The 18,649-nt window shown below is 42.7% G+C and overlaps 1 protein-coding gene across 1 annotated transcript; it reads left to right on the plus strand.

The window, feature by feature from the left end:
• The first annotated feature begins 2,154 nt into the window (after nt 1–2,154).
• Nucleotides 2,155–9,495, plus strand: LOC114709380 (glyceraldehyde-3-phosphate dehydrogenase-like). The gene is given in 2 exon segments (XM_037198002.1): nt 2,155–2,202; nt 8,936–9,495. Coding segments are annotated over 2 exon segments (567 nt in total). The 3' UTR covers nt 9,455–9,495.
• The last annotated feature ends 9,154 nt before the right edge of the window (nt 9,496–18,649 follow it).

Genomic DNA, 18,649 nt, shown 5'->3' on the forward strand with positions numbered 1-18,649 from the left:
ACACACACACACACATTCCACAAGCACATGCATCTACACACAGACACACACATATACAAATAACACACACTAACTATATAACTAAAGAATCAAAATTTGTTATTTGCTGTGGAAAATATCAAAAGCCCAATCAAAGTGTAGCCTGTTACAGACGAAAGATCCCCCTATTGTATTAGATGATGTTTGAAACAGAGTTAGACCCAATTTTCCCATGAATTTAAAGGATATAATGGAGGAGGTCAAAAGAATATTTGCTTTTGCTTTGTTTTGGTAATTGTTGGAACTGGGTGATGGGTGCATTCATTATATTACATATTGCATTATTCTCTTTACTTTCATATCTGCTGGAGCTAACTGGAATGAGATACTGGAAAAAATTCCAGACAGCATGAACTGCACACACAAAAGCTGAGAGCCTAAGAATGCCTGGTCTGGGAGGGGGTGACACCACTTGTCCTTGTTCAGCTGGGATTTCCTGACCACAGACAAACAGTGTCCCCATTTTGAAAAAACCTATGTCAGCTTGCTGTTCTGGGGAGGGGAGGGACTACAAAGAGACTGGCCAGTTCCCACAGCCTCTTATTCTTGGTGGCAAAAGACATCTACAGTGAGCCTCCAGGCCTGACAGTTAATTCAGGGTGTTCCCAGAAACGCAGGCAAGCCAGAATGAAAGATGGCATGCCCAGTGAAGACCAGGCCTAGCCATACAGAGAAATGAACAGAAAGAATGAGACGGAAGGGAGGGGCAGATGTTTCTGAGATCCTGAACTAAGATGGACAGTTAAACCCTGACTCTCAAAGAGTGTTTTGAGAAGGCCCCTGGGCAGAAGCAGAGCAACTTCAAAGCTGTAGATGCGTGAGTTCAGGGTGTTGAACCAAGTTACTTGAGGAGTCTTACAGGGGAATTTCATTTTACATAATGAATAAAGAAACAGGTCCAGAGTGCCTCCCCCAATAAACACATTGCAGGTGGGGAAGCCATAGGGACACTGGAGTTCCAAAATGTCCTGTTTCCATCACGACAGAAGAGAACATAACCTCTTCATTACTGGAGCAGGCGATTCCTGGTGTGCTTTGAAATCTAAGCCCTTTTGTGAGTTGGAGTTGATGGAACAATAATGAAAGAAAGACAATTCTTTTCTCACCAGGAAATAAGTGTTAGTTTTTAGACATTTACACATCTCAGAGTCTGGGCGAGAGTTTTTAGTGACCACTGGCTAGCTTTGGAAGAAAAGTCATGTCAGTCTGTTCAAGATGACCTGGGAGCTGGTTTTGTCCCCAGGGTGTGTGTTGGTAGAGCCGTCCTGAGGTAGACTAGTTGTACTCAAGAGTGTCCCAAGTCATTGGTTTCTGATAACTCTGTCCTCTGGGAAGGCCGAGAGGGAGATTCAGCACCTTTGTCTAAGATCTTACTGAACTTCTGTGTTGCCTGGGCTCCCATCCCAGGTTCCCTGTGTTACAGTACGATCATTCATTCATAGTTTTCCCTCACTACTGCCACACTCATCATAAAAAGACCTCTGTGACCTGTACCCAAAGTCGGTCTCACCCATCATTCCACTAAATTCTACTGACCTTGACCTCCTCTATCTTCATGACCATAACCTTTTCCACTAAAGGGTTGGGAGGGATGTGAGTAGTTGGGTGTCCTTACAGAACAATCTTAGAAGAAACAAATGATGCAAATTCTGAATGAAACAGGAATTTCAGGACTGGGGTCAAAAGCACTGCAGATGAAGAAGTTGAGGTCTAGGGAGATTAGATTATACAAATTACACATTTTGTTGTTATTACAGGGACATGGCAGAAGAGAAATGCTATATCATAGGAAGAGGTAGTCACACTTGGTGTGACTTTACCAAAGGTGTGACTTATGACCCTGATGTTCAGTCAAGTCAGGAGGCACAGATGCCAATGTAATGATGGACCCAGATGTGCACTCAAGTCAGGAGGCATGGATGTTGATGTCCTGATGGACCCAGATGTGTAGTCAAGTCAAGAGGCATGCATACCAGTGCCCCAATGAACCCTAACATTCAGTCAAGTCAGGAGGCATGGATGTTGATGTCCTGATGGACCCAGATGTGCAGTCAAGTCAGGAGGCATGGATGGCGATGTCCTGATGGACCCCAAAGTGTTGTCAAGTCAAGAGGCATGAATGCTGATGTCATGGTAGACCCCAGAGTGCAGTCAAGTCGGGAGGTATGGATGCCAATGATGTAATGGAAATGTGGCCTAGGGATCACTTATTCCAGCTTCATGTATAAATTTTTTTAACTAAAATTATATTTTTCTATGGGTCTGGAATATTTAGATGAAGATTGGGGATGATATTAGTCCTAGTCGTTTATTCTTGGTTAGCCCAAGAAAAGGACAAAATTGCCCTCTGTCTCCTCCTAAGCAGGTATTGTGTGCTTAGTGAAATCATCGTTTAGAAGAACTTGGGCAACAACAAGCATGTACAGTTCGCTTTTGCATTATATCACCAAGTAGTATCACCATAAAGAATGAGGAAACGGGAAATGAGGCACTAAAATTATAAAGAAAACAAGTGTTCTGTGTTCCAGATTTTGCTGAGGTTTCCTGTCTCCAACCTTTTAAATAACTGAACTCTTTGGCCCATATTCTTATTTTAAAAAAGAAATGTCTGTACAATAGCGGTAAAGTGGCTCCTAATGGCGTACTGCCATACCCATGGAGCACAGCATCTCTCAGGCCACGTCAAGGAAGCTTCTCCTTGCAGTGGATGGAGTTAATACAGAAGCTCACAACTGGACAATGCACAGAGAGTGAGGGACATTGGAGTACTCACCCTGAAACTGGATGTTTTCATCAAAGCCCTCCCCTCAGAGAGCTATGCAGAAGAGGCTGCAGAGACATTGTAAAACCCAGAGGTGACAGATGACTCCTAAGAAACAGCATCTTATAGACACAGTTGGACTGATGCACACATGAACTCACAGAGACTATGTCAGCATGCACAAGCCCTGAGCAGGTTCAAGCCAATTGGAAAATCAGCTTTCTCTAGTGGAGTGTCACTAGGTATATCCACCACACTCCAGGGCAGGGCCCACATCCAAGAGTAGTTGACCAACTCAAGACAGACTCCATGTTTTGTTTTGTTTGTTATTTGGAAATTAGTAAATTTCCTTTTTTAGTTTTGATTTTCGGGGGTTTTGTTGTTATTCCTTTTCCTAGTTTTTTTTTGTTTGTTTTTTTTTTTGGTTGGTTGGTTTTAAATCGAGAACATTGGGTGGGTGTGGAAATGGGGAAGATCTGGGAAGAGTTGAGAGAGGGAGAACATGATCAAATATTATATGGAAAAAGAAAAAAATACATAAAATATTCAAGATGCTTGTTTATTCAAAAGTATACTGTTGCCATGTCATCTTAAAAGTTACCATGACTGCTGGGCGGTGGTGGTACACGCCTTTAATCCCAGCACTCAGGAAACAGAGCCAGGTGGATCTCTGTGAGTTCGAGGCCAGCCTGGGCTACAGAGCGAGATCCAGGACAGCCACCAAAACTACACAGAGAAACCCTGACTCGAAAAAAACAAAACAAAACAAAAGTTATCATGACCAATATATGGAAGTTGCTGGTTTAAAACTAGAAAGGAGGGCCAGCAGACATCTCAGGGAAATCAGTGAAGGGAACATTCCAGGAAGCCCAAGTACACTGAAAATAACCTCACTTGTCCTGAAAGGAGAGATGATGGCCCATGGATTTCCCTTCCCATGCCCATCCAGTCCGGGGCGCTTCACTGACCTAAGCCTTCCTGAAAACCCTTCTCCCAGCTCAAACCCAAATTCATCGTTCCCCTCATCACTTTAAGGTGGCCTGGGTGACACGATTCGCTCAGCCTTGGTTTCCAGCCCTAATATCCAGACAGAGTCCTGCCCAATCACCCAGATTCCTGACATTGTGGTAATGGTTGTCACCCCCAAAGGGACTGGGTTAGAGGACGACCTGGGAGTCTGTCCCAGCTGGACTTCAGGTCAGTCCTCCATCTCAGCTGGAAGGCTCATCCTAACAAGACTCTCTCTTTCATCTGGAGGGGTTTCTTTCCCGGGGGCTCTCAGCCCCAACTCCTGGGAAGAGATGATTAACAAGCACACAGGCCCCGTTCCTTGAGTCATCCCCACCCCAAAAGCGACCTCACACAGTGAAGTTTCCACTGAGGTGGCTCCCTAGAAAGCAGTTCAGTGCTGCCCTGAGCTCAGCCGCCAACCGCAGAAAGACCAGGGTTTTAATTCGAGATCTGTCATTAGCTGTAGAATGAAATTCATAACATTGACCTTGCGAGGTGGCTGTGAAGATAAAAATGAAATAGTGTATGTAAAAGACCCTGCAAGGGTATCTGTTATTTTTATTTTCATTTTCGTCGTGGCCATTGGCAGCGCTGTGAGCCGCCCTGGGCTTCCCCTCATCAGAATCCTTTGTCAGCAGTATTCTGCATCTCATCTCTGGAGCTGGCCTTTCATCTCCCGCTCCTGGTGGCTGATGGATACGTTACCTATCTCCCCTTGCTCTGGCTCTCAGGTTCTCCCACCTCCATCACTAATGGATATGAGGACAGGGTCATAATCATTCACCTGCACTGGTGCTGATCCTTGGAAGTGATGTGTCCATACAAGGAAGCTGTTCACATCCCTTTCACCCAGGATCCATGATGCCTGCCCTGAGTCCATTAAAATCACATTGTTTTGAATGAAAGTTTGTCAGGACCCTCATACGCAGTTCCACAATGAACAGACTTGTCTAAGAATGACAGTGTTGGTGAAATACATAGATTAGAAGAGCAAAGCCTAGCTTTTTAGCAGTCAATCAAGCATATACATTTTCATTAAATTGAGACCACAGATGACAAAATATAATAATGATGATAATACAGGCAGATGACGCTGGTTCACAGCATCAGAAGACCATCGGAGGATGACGTGCAGTGTGCAAGAGTCTGGGGCAGAGGGTTCTCTAAATATCTTCTCTTCCCACAAGGGAGCTTCCTCACTCCTCAAAGCCAGTTCCCAATGGGTCCTGTGGTGGCCAGTGATGTCTGTCCTCTACGACAGATACAGGGAACTCAAAGGCAAGAAGTAGGGCCCCGTGAAAGCCCATGACACACACAGCTCCGGTTTGTTTTTCTGCTCACACCTTCCCACCCCGAGCACAACGGTTTGCTATTCCATCAACCCCAGCTCAGCTAGACAGCACATTACCTAAAGACTTCCCCAGGCCAGTGGTGTCTTCATCTGTGTCTGCTGCTCAGCACACCAGCTCCTTCCCCACGGCCTCACCTCTGTTCTTACTACGTTCACAATCACCTTTGCTGGTCCTCACTGAGGCCTCTCTTCTCCAAACACTTACCATAGCAGCACACCAGTGTTTTGATTTGCTCAAATCTGTTCACTACTGGCTCCTTAACTCAACTGCCATTCATTGAAACGGCAGTCAGGATGCATCCATTTCTGGAAACCCCATTGTTCCCAAATAGGAATGGATTCCCAAGTATTAAAAAAAAAGACCACTAAGCATTGACTTTCTTCTAAGTAAATGGAATTGGCTATAAATGATGTTCCCCTTTTCAAAGGAGCAAAAGGGGGAAAGAAATGAAAGAAGAAATAATATTTGATGAATAGTTACTCAGAGCTACATGGTGCATTTCAGTTGTAATACCATGAGATTGTGCTACCCCGTGGTATGGATGTCCTTTTCGTTCCAAAGAAGTCAAACAGTTGAACAAAATGTGCACAATTTGTCAATGACAGAGCAAAATTAAACTTGAGTCATTCTGAGTCCAAACCACGCTCTTGCCAAGTGAGAGCAAGTACCCTTTATCACCAGTACCCTTGTCCCCATGGTCGTGTCTGTTGTGGTGGCGTGAGCAGCTTACCTACAAAGAAACCTTGCAGAGCCAACTCGGCCCTCGCGTGGCAAAAGCCTCGATGTGTCCCTCGATCTCTGCACAGAATGCTCCATCAAACAAGCGAACAGCAGCACGTCTGCAGACCCCTCTTTGTATCTCAGTTCTCCATCACTGGCCAACTCGTGACTAGGTCCATGACCACACTTGAGTCATGCAAACTTGCAAAGAATTAAGAGCGCGTGTGGGGGAGGGGCAGCGGCCTTGCTCTTCTACATCCTGTCTGCACGCCTCCAGGCGAACATCTCCAGTTCCCTCAGATGTAGTTGCTTCATCATTACCTCAGGAGTCTTTCAAAGCTCCTTAAAATTCTCTGGCACTAAATGTTAAGTAAATGATAAAAATTAAGTTCCTGAATTCTCACATTATAGGGCAGTGTCGATCTTATCCCCTTGGGGACAAGCTATTTAACCAAATAATTGAAGCTATTCTTAAAGAATGACTTTTAAAAGAACCATCTATAACTTGTGAACAAAAATTAAATATAAAGCAAATATGTGCTAAATAAAAATTTTATCAGACCATTAATTAACATGAGAATCTGCAAGACATTATAATGCATTCAAAAGAAAATTCAAACCACATACACACCCCAGCCCTGAGATGAATCTACAAACAGCTGTGGTCAATATCTAGCAATAATCACTTGGATTTCATAGGGCAAACTATTTGCATTTCAATAGTCAGGAACCACCTGCATTACACATCGAGGTCTTCGACTTACAGAAATGGAATGACAGTTTAAGAGTGAGCCACTGGTGGGTACTTGTAAGAAGGCCAGGGAGTTAAAAGATGCTCGTCAAGCCTGGGGAACCGAGTTCCTTCCCTGGACCACATAGTGGAAGAAGAGACTCGACTCCCACAAGTTGTCATCTGACTTCCAAATGCATACATCCCACAGCACGTGCTCTACACACACAAAATAACTGGAAATTGTGCACAATAGCAATGAAATAATCCAGGCAGACATGTTAGAAAATACCTAGAATAATACTCTGTGTAAGACGAATTGCTAAACAGTCTTATTAATAAAAAAAAAAAAGCCAGATATTGGGGTGAAAACTGAGAGATCAGAGGAATAGAACAAGCCAAGCCACAAGTTCTTACTGCTAGGAAAGCCTCAGCCCAACAGAGAGCGACTTCCTGTATACTCACAACTATATACCTTTCTGTGCCCTGCCATCTTACTTCCTCTCTCCACCCAACTACATCACTTCCTCTTTCTGCCCAGCTCTATCACTTCCTGTTTGTCTGCACAGACCTCCAGACCTCTATGGTTAACTAGTGCTGGGATTAAAGGCATGTGCCACTATGCCTGGCTCTGTTCCCAGTGTGGCCTTGAACTCACAGAGATCCAGACAGATCTCTGCCTCCCAAGTAATAGGATTAAGGGTATGTGCCACCACTGCCTGACCTCTATGTCTAATTTGGTGACTGATTCTGTTCTCTGATCCCCAGATAAGTTTATTGGGGTACACAAGTAAAATATCACCACATTTCCCCTTTTTATGTAAAATAAAAAAATGTTATAACTAATATAAGAAAAACTATATATAATATATACAGGCAATAAATACATCAACAATGTCTGGTCCATTTGCATTTGACAAATTTAGAGAAAATACTCCATTATCTATCCTATTTTTGTGACTCCAAAAGATTTTATAATTCACCTTCTATCCTAATTTGCATTACCAACCTGAAACTATCTTTTGATGTATTTCAAACTTATACACTTTACACTTCTTTAGTGGGTTTCTTTTCTGAATTTGTTAACAAGGAAAACTTCAACTATCTAATCTTCAACTCCCTCAAAGACCCAAGAAGGAAATAAGTAATATTACCTAGTTAAACAGGAAGTGCAAAAAAGTGACTTCCAAAAAGTGTGAGTTATGATAGAAACAACTGGCTGCCTGGATAGTCACCCAAGGTTTCTCTGCAATGTTGGGGCACCTATCTTTGGCCTAGAGGCCTAGCATATCTAACAGATTCATCTGTGAAGCAGGATTTTCTAAAGAGCTTCCCTACCTTGTCTTGGCAAAGATAGGCAGTCCTTTCTTTTGTGTCCTGCTTGTCCATTTTGGACAGCATACTGTCAGCAGTCGATGCAAGGGCACTTTCTTGGCCAGTGACTAACTTTTGCCATAATAAAAGTAAACTTCATATGGAATTTCTTTGATGCCCATCATCTTCTCTGAAGTAGATTGGTGCTGTCAGGAGCAGACATGTCTCATAGTCATGAAAAATATAAAAAATCCATGTTATTAAAACATCTTAAATGCCATATTCTGTAGATCTCTGAAGTGTTTGATGATGATTTAATATGCCTAAAATATATTTCTGCTTGACCTTGAAAACATACCTAATATGACTACAAGTTCAATTGTAATGACTAACTACTAACCTGCATTCCTTTATTATCCTAAATAGTTGGTAACAACTTTCAAGGACTAGAAAATTACATTACATTGTTAAATGAACTGTATAGGTACAATACCTTGAACAAGATTAGAAATATATGTACAGTATTTTCTAACAAAATCAATCTCAAATTTGTATCAATATACATAATTTGTATATTGTTGCTGGAGGGCTTCTCTCTAGGTTCCCCAAGCCCCGCAGTCCCACAATCCACTTATAAAATAATCACTCAGACGCTTATATCACTTATAAACTGTATGGCTGTGGCAGGCTTCTTGCTAACTGTTCTTCTATCTTAAATTAACCCATTTTTATAAATCTATACCTTGCCACGTGGCTGGTGGCTTACCAGAGTCTTTACATGCTGCTTATCCTGGCGGTGGCTGCAGTGTCTCCCCCCTCAGCCTTCCGCTTCCCAGAATTCTCCTCTCTCCTTGTCCCACCTACTTCCTGCCTGGCAACCTACTTCCTGCCTGGTCACTGGCCATCAGTGTTTTATTTATATAGAGCAATATCCACAGCAGTATATAATACACAAAAGTCCAATCCAATGTCAAATATTTAAAATTAGTAGTTGCCTTTTAAAAGTAGATTCAATACAACTTTGGCATTGTGAAAGGACTCATGACCACAGTCCACACCATCACTGCCACCCAGAAGACCATGGATGGCCCCTCTGGGTAGCTGTGGCGTGATGGTCACGGGGCTGCTCAGAACATCATCCCTGCATCCACTGGTGCCATCAAGGCTGTGAGCAAGGTCATTCCAGAGCTGAATGGGAAGCTCACGGGCATGGCCTTCCGTGTTCCTACCCCAAATGTGTCTGTCGTGGATCTGACATGCCGCCTGCAGAAACCTGCCAAGTATGACGACATCAAGAAGGTGGTGAAGCAGGCATCCGAGGGCTCACTAAAGGGCATCCTGGGCTACACCAAGGACCAGGTTGTCTCCTGCAACTTCAACAGTGACCCCCACTCTTCTACCTTTGATGCTGGGGCTGGCATTGCTCTCAGTGACAACTTTGTGAAGCTCATTGCCTGGTACGACAATGAATTTGGCTACAGCAACAGGGTGGTGGACCTCATGGCCTACATGGCCTCCAAGGAGTAAGAAGTCCGCCCTAGACCACCCACCCCAGCAAGGACAGCAAGGGAGACCCTCAGCTGCTGAGCAGTTCCTGTCCCATCTCAGCCCCCAATACTGAGCATCTCCTTCACAGTTTCCATCCCAGACCCCCCAGAACAACAGGAGGGGCTTAGGAAACCCTACTTTCTTGAATACCATCAATAAAGTTCACTGCACCCATCAAAAAAAGTATAGTCAATAATCTACCTTTTTATCTTATATCTATATAAATCAATCTCAAATTTGTAACAATATACATAATTTGTATACAATATACAAAAGTTCAATCCAATGTAAAATATTTAAAATTAGTTGCTTTTTAAAAGTAGATTCAATAATCTACCTTTTATCTTAAGGCAAAATTTTCTTTACTTCTTCAAATATTCTTTCTAAAGTATCTGCATTTGAATCAGCTAGTAAAATATCATCCATGTAATAATAAATTATAGATTTAGGAAACTGCTTACATATTATTTCCAATGACTGTCATACAAAATATCGGCATAGGGTTGGGCTATTTAACATCACCTGTGGGAGAACCCTCCTTTGATATCCCTTAACCAGCTGAGAATTATTATAAGGAGGCACCATGAAGGCAAATCTTTCTGTTTTTTATTGTAAGGGTATTGAGAAGAAACAAGCTTTTAAATCAATAACTATAAGAGACCATCTTTTAGGTAACAGAATAGACAAAGGAATTCCAGATTGCAGAGAACCCATTGGCTGAATGGCCTTGTTAATTTCTCTTAGGTCTGTTGCCATTCTCCACCTACCAGATTTCTTTTTAATAACAAATACAGGAGAATTTCAAGGACTGGTTAATTCTTCAATATGTTGAGTATTTAACTACTTATGCCAGCTATTATCAGGCCTGTAGTTTCCCTATTGTTAAAGACCATTGTTGAACCCATATAAGCCTGTTTATTAAGGTAGAGCTGTTGGTGTCTTTGAAAGATCAGCAGCTGTTGTGCCCTGTTTTTATAAAGTGAGGATGGCTGGTGACTGTTCTTTATAAGACCTTCTAATATTTTTCCCAGAAACATACATTAGTTTATGGTTTGTTTCTGAAGTTGAAGGAATGTTAATCTGGGTATTCCATTGTTGTAATAGATCATGGCCCCATAGATTCATAGCTATATTAGCCACATATAGCTTTAATTTTCCTCTCTGTCCTTCTGGCCCTATACTTTTGACCCATCTTACTCTCTGTTTTACTTGAGATAATGTTCCAATCCCCAACAGCTGAACATTTACCTCCTGAAGAGGCCAATTTGGATGCCAAGATTCTGGTGCAATTATTGTTGCATTCACACCTGTGTAACAAGACCTTCCATGAGAACATCATTTATTCATATTTTTAATTTTGGTCTTTGTTCGTTTATAGAAGTTTGCCAAAAAATTTCGATTTATGGTTTCTTCTGAAATTTTTGTCCTCTCTGCTATAGCTGTTCTATCACCCCAAGCAGTGCAGTTTTTTTACAATAGGCATTTGGTTATTTAATTTCTCTGAGAAGGGGTTTCTTCTATGATGGCAGGAAAGAACTAAACCAAATTTGCCATGGGGGCCTGCAAAAGGCTCCTCAGGGATTTTCCTGGTGGCAAAGTCAAAGGATTACCTTGTCTGTCCCTTGTTGGTCTACATTCGTTAGTCCAGTGTTTGCCTTTACCACACCTTCTGCATAATCCAGAAGGGAGGGGCATTCTGTTGCCATTGTTCCTTGAAAAAACATTGTTTCTAGGAAAGCCCTGTTTACAGTCTTTTTTTAGGTGACTCTGTTTACTGTAATTAAAACATCTGACATTATTATTTTTATATTTATTTTTCTTCAAACCTCTGGAAATCACCTCTCCAATCCAAATATTATCATGGTCGTGAGATTCAATATTAATTGTATCTCGGATCCATTCCTCCAAGGGTGCTGTTCTTGCCTTTAATGGACTAATTACCCTTTTGCAATGTGCATTAGCATTTTCAAAAGCCAGAGATTCAATTATTATCTGTCCAGCTTCTGAATTTGTTATTATTCTATTTATCGCTGAAGACAGCCTTTGTAAGAAATCCATGAAGGTTTCTTTTGGGCCCTGTATAACTTTAGTAAATGACTCAATTTTCATTCCTACTTCTTCAATTCTGTCCCAAGCATTCAAGGTTGCCATATGGCATAGAATTAGGGTGTGGTCATCATATAAAGATTGTCTTTGTATATTAACATAATAACCTTCTCCAAGAAGTTGATCTTGGGAAATTTCCATACCTCTAGTCCTACATCGTTGTTCTGCAGTCTTAGCCTCCTCTTTCCACCAGGTTCTACATTGTGGACCAGCCTCTAGGACAGCTGTAACCAAATCTTTTTCAGTTTTGAGGGATTTAACATCTGCCTTACAAACAGAGAATGCATACCATATGGGACTGTAGCTTCTTTAAATCTCCTCAAAACTAACATTTCCACAGGAGTCTAGTTAGCTCATATATAGCCTTGAGCATTTGGCAGTTCCTATAAGGTTACTAGATAGATCAAGGTTGGCTGTTTGAAAAACTTAGGCTGTAACCATATAATTCAATGCTGAGATTCGTTCACCTCTAAATTTTTCTGTCTGGGTTGGAATTTCTCTATGATTTGTTTTAACAAGTTTTTCTAAAACTTTTATCTTGGCACTCAAATTAACCAACCTTTTTAAAGATAAAACAAAAATGACCAAACAAATAATATTCATAATTGACATTATGTAAATCCCATCCTCATTAATTATTCTCTCCCTTAATTATTCCATTTTCAGACTGCCTAATGTATTATCAAACAGAGACCAAATTCCCTCCATTGTAAAAATGTTAGAAAATTCTCTTTTAACTAATTTCTCCTTTTAAGAAATCTTACTTGACTTACCAAATTTGCCAACAATGACAATTCAGATGTGAGGCTGACTCCTCTGTGAAGAACAATAGAAGCCAAGCAGGTTTCAAGACAGCTACTTAGTATGGTATCTGCCCAGATGGGGATCCAGAGAGAGTCCACAACCCACCAAGAGAGAAGAAGTGAAAGATCCAGGTGTCTGGATGTAGCTGGTTAGGGACTTCAGCCTATGTGGGGTGGAACTCCAGCCGCATACAGCTCAGACTTGAGCTGGGGCCTGTAAGGTCACAGGCAAGTGGCTTTTTCATGAATTCATGCCACAAATGTTGGGGTGCCAGGTGTAACATGAATTTTAAAAGGTATTATTAATAAAAAAAATTAAAAAAAAAAAAACAGAGCCAGATACTGGGGTGAAAACTGAGAGATCAGAGGAATAGAACAAGCCAAGCCCTCTTACTGCTAGGAAATCCTCAGCCCAAGAGAGAGTGACTTCCTGTATACTCACACCTACATACCTTTCTGTGCCCTGCCTTCTTACGTCCTCTCTCCACTTCCTCTTTCTGCCCAACTCTATTACTTCCTGTCTGTCTATACAGACCTCCAGACCTCTATGGTTAACTAGTGCTGGGATTAAAGGCATGTGCCACCATGCCTGACCTCTATGTCTAATTTGGTGGCTGATTGTGTTCTCTGATCCCCAGATAAGTTTTATTGGGGTACACAAATAAAATATCACAACTCTGAAATCTCTCTTTCTCTATCTCCCTCTCCCTGTCTGTCTCCCTCTCTTGCACTGCAAAATCTTTTGTAATTTTTTAACATAATTTACATATTAGACCCTGAGCAAGGAGAGAAGAAAAATGTAGTAAGATATTCCTATACAGTGTTCTCCATTCTTTATCCCCAAATATTCAGTACTAAAGAATTAGGTATTGGATTCTTGCTACCTAACTTAAACTTAAAATTAAAAATTCAGTGCTTCCCAAGGAACAGGGACATAAAACATTACAAGGGGCCACACCAGGAATGCATATTCCCAGGCCACCCCTCTACTCTCCAAAGTAGGAACCTACACTTTTAACTGTGAGACCAAAATGAGCCATCTTAAAAATAAGACCAAAATGCTTTCACCCTAAAATTAAGACCTAAGATTTCTCTGTAGCTAGAGTTTTCCTGCCTGGCCCACAGTCAAGACAAATCTTTATCACCTGCCAGTCCCACAGCCGCTCAGACCCAACCAAATAAACACAGAGACTTATATTGCTTCAAACTGTATGGCTGTGGCAGGCTTCTTGCTAACTTTTCTTATATCTTAAATTAATCCATTTCCATAAATCTATACCTTGCCACGTGGCTGGTGGCTTACTAGCATTTTCACATTCTGCTTGTCCTGGCGGGCAGCTGGCAGGCAGTAAGTCCTTCTGCCTTCCTGTTCTTTTATTTCTCCTCTCTGTTAGTCCCGCCTATACTTCCTGCCTAGTCAAGGCCAATCAGGTTTTGTTTATTGACCAATCAGAGAAACTTGACATACAGACCATCCCCCAGCACAACCAAGTGCAGACCATCTCAGACATCTGCACTTAGGCCCGTGGTCCTAATCATCCTCTATGCGGACCTGCTGGGTAAAGCCACGAGGAACCCAAGAACGGACTCCCACAGGACATACAGAACATCCCACAGCACTTCTCCTTTTAGGAATAGGCCATTAGTTACTGAAACCAGTCAGTTCAGATTCCAGAAACCAGGAAGTGTAAAAGTACAGAGTCACAAGGTAGTCACGAGGTAATGCCTGACGGACTATGGAATGTCCTCTCCCTGGTTTCCAGGGTAACTGACCACAGAAATGCCCCCACCTGAGGGCAGCCAATGAGAAATGGTGGTGGGCAACCACTCCCTTAGAAGTAAGATTAAGCCCTGATTTCTAGAAAGCCCCTAGAAGCAAGCCAATCAGAATTGTACCTGTACTAGCACCCCTAAATGATGTAACCTTGTGATTTTTTTCCTTTAAAAACTGAGCTTGCAGACAGCCTCCAGCCTCCACTGTGTTGGATGTATTGGACGAAGTCCCTGCCTAGGCTTGTATTGCATTTGGATATCCAGAATTAAACCTTGCTTTTGCATTCCAGCATGCTCGTCTTTGGTGGTCTCTCTGGGGGTCACGATCTGGGCACAACATTAACTACAATCCTCACGTGTTTTGCATGAAAATGAATTTTGGAGAAGCCATTGTTCTCAAATCAGTGTTTCACTTCTACTAGGCTTCAGTAGAAGACAGCTGTGTTGTTTAAGTAAGTCCAGTCACTTCTCCAGGCCGTGGCTTCCTCACTGTGAAGTGAAATGGATGGCTGGTCTTGATCCCCTTAGTGCTTGCTAAGTTCATTTACAAAGGCTTTCTCTGTGACATCAAGCTCCAGATCCCACACCATGCCATCAGCCTGGACCACGAACAGATTTAGTTAAGCCTGATTTACAGTTTTCTCCTGTGTCCTTCTCTGAGAAGAATAAATTGACACAGTGACCTTAATGACATTAACCCTGTCTCTAGAGCACCAACAATGTGCCAGTCTTCCCTGGGAGCCAGATGAGTACGAAATCTCGCCATCTGCTTTCAAGTCAGGGATCTCCACAATTTGGCTGTCTGATTGAGTGCATTACTGTTGGAGTCCCAAAATAATCAATTCTGACAAGAAAGATCCAGATATGCTTCAAATTATAAAAACACACAAATTTCCTGACAACCTGATAAAGTGAGAAAGCGAATTACCAGCTTGTTATTTTAACTTATTTGGCTTTTTTTTTTTTTTTTTTCAGTCAAGCTGGCCTGTTCCACAGGGAACCTCTGACCCCAGTGCTGCGTATATCAGCCCAGGACTCCTCCGAACCCTCTGCTCACCATAGCAACACAGAGCCCCTTCTGCAATGAGCCAGAATTACAGTCCTTCCTTGACTGGAGAAAACTCTAGGGGAGTCTTGTAAGGAAGCTTCTACATTCCAATGAAGATAGTCCCGCCTCCCTCCCAATGATCTTTTTATTTTACCCTGTTTGTACCTGAAATCTACGTAGAGAGCAAAGAATTCTGGACTAAGGGGTCCCATCGCAATATGCAAACCCTCACGGATCCTGTAAGTACTGCACATTCATCAGCGAGACCTTGGGGGCTGATGACTTTGTCACTCACTCCCGTGCACTGGGACCCTCCTTGCTGCCTCAGTGTCTCCTCAGATTATTCAACCACTGGTGAAAATCTGCAGACCACCTGCTGAAGTCAGTGCTTAGGCTCTGAGTTTGGGTGGCAAGCCAGGTTGACAGGTTCAAATCTCACCTGAGGCCCAGAGGATGGATGGATGACAGGGACATGAGTGGCTTACACATGTAATGTCCACAGTGGCACCTGACCCGATCCTGTCAGGGAAGAATGCTCGAAAAAAAACTTCTCTTCACATCCCTCTGTCTCCTGTTGTGACTCTCCTCCCTATACGGTTAGGAACATTTGAAGCTCAAAAAAGAAATGACTTTTATAGCAAGAATATAAAGAAAGGGAAAAAAATACCCAGGCCATTTGCAGCTTTTGAATTTCAAAACAGACTTTTCAATCTGCTCTCAGAGCAAACGGGCTTGAAAGCCAGAGCCTTCACTGGGGAATACTGGCCTTCCTAAGAAATAAGAGCTAGTGGGATTCCAAAAGCCCAAGTGTCAACCAGAAAGCTTTGAAAGAATCAGGGACTTGAGAACCAGAATGATGAAGAAAATTGAAGAGTTCATTTGCATATTTACATGTTCTGGGCATTAGCAACGAGGGAGAAAATGAGACTCTGTGAGTTTTGATTATGGAGTTGACAGATTATAGAATCACCTGGCGTGAGTTTCAGTGAGGGATTGCCTCAACCTATTGGCCTCTGGAAATGGGACATCAGTGGGAATTATCTTCACTACATGAATTGGGTGGGGAGCCCTGACCACTGTGGGCAGCACCATTCCCTATTTAGGGGATGGGAAAAGTGAGCTGAGCAAAAGTCATGTACTAACTCCCTGCTTTCTGCTCTTGTCTAGCAGATGAAATATGACTAGGTGCTTCAAGCACTTTTTTTTCTCTAATGGCCCTGGCTGTCCTGGAACTCAATTTGTAGACCAGGCTAGCCTCAAACTCAAAGAAATCCACCTGCCTCTGCCTCCCAAGATCTGCAATCAAAGGCGTGCGCCACCACCGCCTGGCTTGCTCTAAGTTCTTGCTGTCCTGATTTCCTGAAACGATGGACTGCAAACTGAAATTCTGAGGTAAAATAAGCCCTTTCTCCCATAAGTTGCATTTGTCAGGGTATTTTATCACAGCAACAGGAAATGAAGTGAGGACAGACCCCCAATGACAAGTCATAAGTTGGTATTTAGCAGAGACTGGGTGGCAGACTGCCTTGCTACAATGGCATTTCTTGCTAATACCCTCCCCACACTGTGAGACAAGGTATCAAATATTGATAAAAGCCAGACAAGTGCCATGATGGAAAATGAGCCAAAAGCAGCCATAGCCACAGGCACAGAGACCAAGGACTTGTCACTCTCCCGGGCACCTTAACAACAGACGAGCACACCCACACATTAGATACATGGAGACCCAAAGTTGGGTGAAATATCCAAACAGGGTAAACTTAACTCAAAAATAACAGAGAAAAAATACTGCAATTGATGAGATTTAATGAGTTAACAACATTGCTGGGGTTTCTGCCCTCAGACAAATTCCTTGAAGTAAGATGATTAACATGTAAAGTATCATCCATACCCAGCCACAAGCCTGAGTTAAGCAGATATCTGCTGTACTTTCCTGAGCTTGACCGAAGGCATATTGGATGAGAAAGTGGCCACCAGCTAAGTTAAACTTTCAAGAAGAAACTACAAGTAATGCTGAGGCCCTTGGGCGGTGTGAAATTTCCTTGGCCTAAGAAATTGAGAGTCAGTGTGCCTGAGAACCAGGTAAGGAAAAGCCCCCAAATCAATGTATTAAATCAATCAGTGGAGTAAAGACTTTGCCCTCAGCTGGTGCTATTGGGAGGTACTAGAGACTTTCAAAGACAGGGCTAGTCATTGGGAGTGTGCCTTTGAGAGATCATGAGACACACACACCCCCAAGCTCTCCTCCTCCCATTTTATAGTTTGAATTAGAAATATCTGCCATGAGATCATGTTTTGAATTCCTATTACTCAGTGGGTATCAACATTTTAATGTGGCCTGGATCCGTCTCAAGGTAGCAATAGAACTTGGCCTCATGTTATATGTGCTGGTTTTCCATGAATGCAAAATACAAGAGGAGCCTTTCACTAAGGATCCCAGAGGAAAGGCTGCAGAGTCAGGTGATGTATAATGGATGCCCTCCAGGGAGCCTCAGCAGGTTATGTGTGAAGCTGAGACGGTAACTCTATAGTTGCAACAAAGACAGAGAATCCTGGATGTTGGAGACGCAGGAGTGTGGACCATCTCCTGAGGAGGCCTGCAGGTAACAGATAGAGCGAGTCATGAAAGATGTGTGTGTGACACCGCCGTAGCGGTTGGGCTGACCGACCCCACTGGAGCCCTTTGATGACGTCACCCTGTGCCCCAGCTGGTGCTCTACCAGGCTGCAGTCTTGCTTTGGTCCCGTCTTCCCTCGGGGCTCTCTCGGTCCATCTGTTTGGAGTAAAGATTTGTGTGTGCGCGCGCGCCTACGTGTGTTCTGTGCACTGAAAGTTTGTAACTTTCTTTTTGATTTTTTTTTTATTTTGATTTTTTTAGAGTTTGCCTTCAATAACAGAAAATACTTGGGACTTTGGACTTTTGAACAGCATTGGAACTGTTAAGGGGACGTTGAAGGTTAGACTATGTGTGTTTGCATCATGACGTGGCCATAGCCTATGGAAGCAGCTGCATAAGGCTTTCTAAAAGTGAAATGGCCCCCAGAGGTTCCTGTATGAGGACTTGTTTCCAATTAAGTGGCAATATTTTAGAAAGTTGGGGAACTCTTAGGAAATAGAACATGGCTGAGGGACGGGCCTTTGAAGGTCATAGGCTGGCCCCTAGATTTTGCCACTTTCTGTATCCTTGTCTGCCACTAGGTTATAGTGGTCATGTGAACAGCAACTACCATGCCTTCCTCACCGTGGAAAATTCAAATATCAACAGCCAACAGCCAAGCACCATCAACAGCAAAGCACCATCTCCTTCCTTAGGTAGTAGCTACTATAGAGTATTTGACCACAGTGATACAAAAATCACTAATGTACACCATGCTGGACTGATCCACACCACACACCGCAGGCCCACATGCATGAGCCTGTACTGAAACCTCCCCAAAGCCAAAG

This window comes from Peromyscus leucopus, chromosome 22, assembly GCF_004664715.2.
Source record: "Peromyscus leucopus breed LL Stock chromosome 22, UCI_PerLeu_2.1, whole genome shotgun sequence".
NCBI lineage: Eukaryota > Metazoa > Chordata > Mammalia > Rodentia > Cricetidae > Peromyscus > Peromyscus leucopus.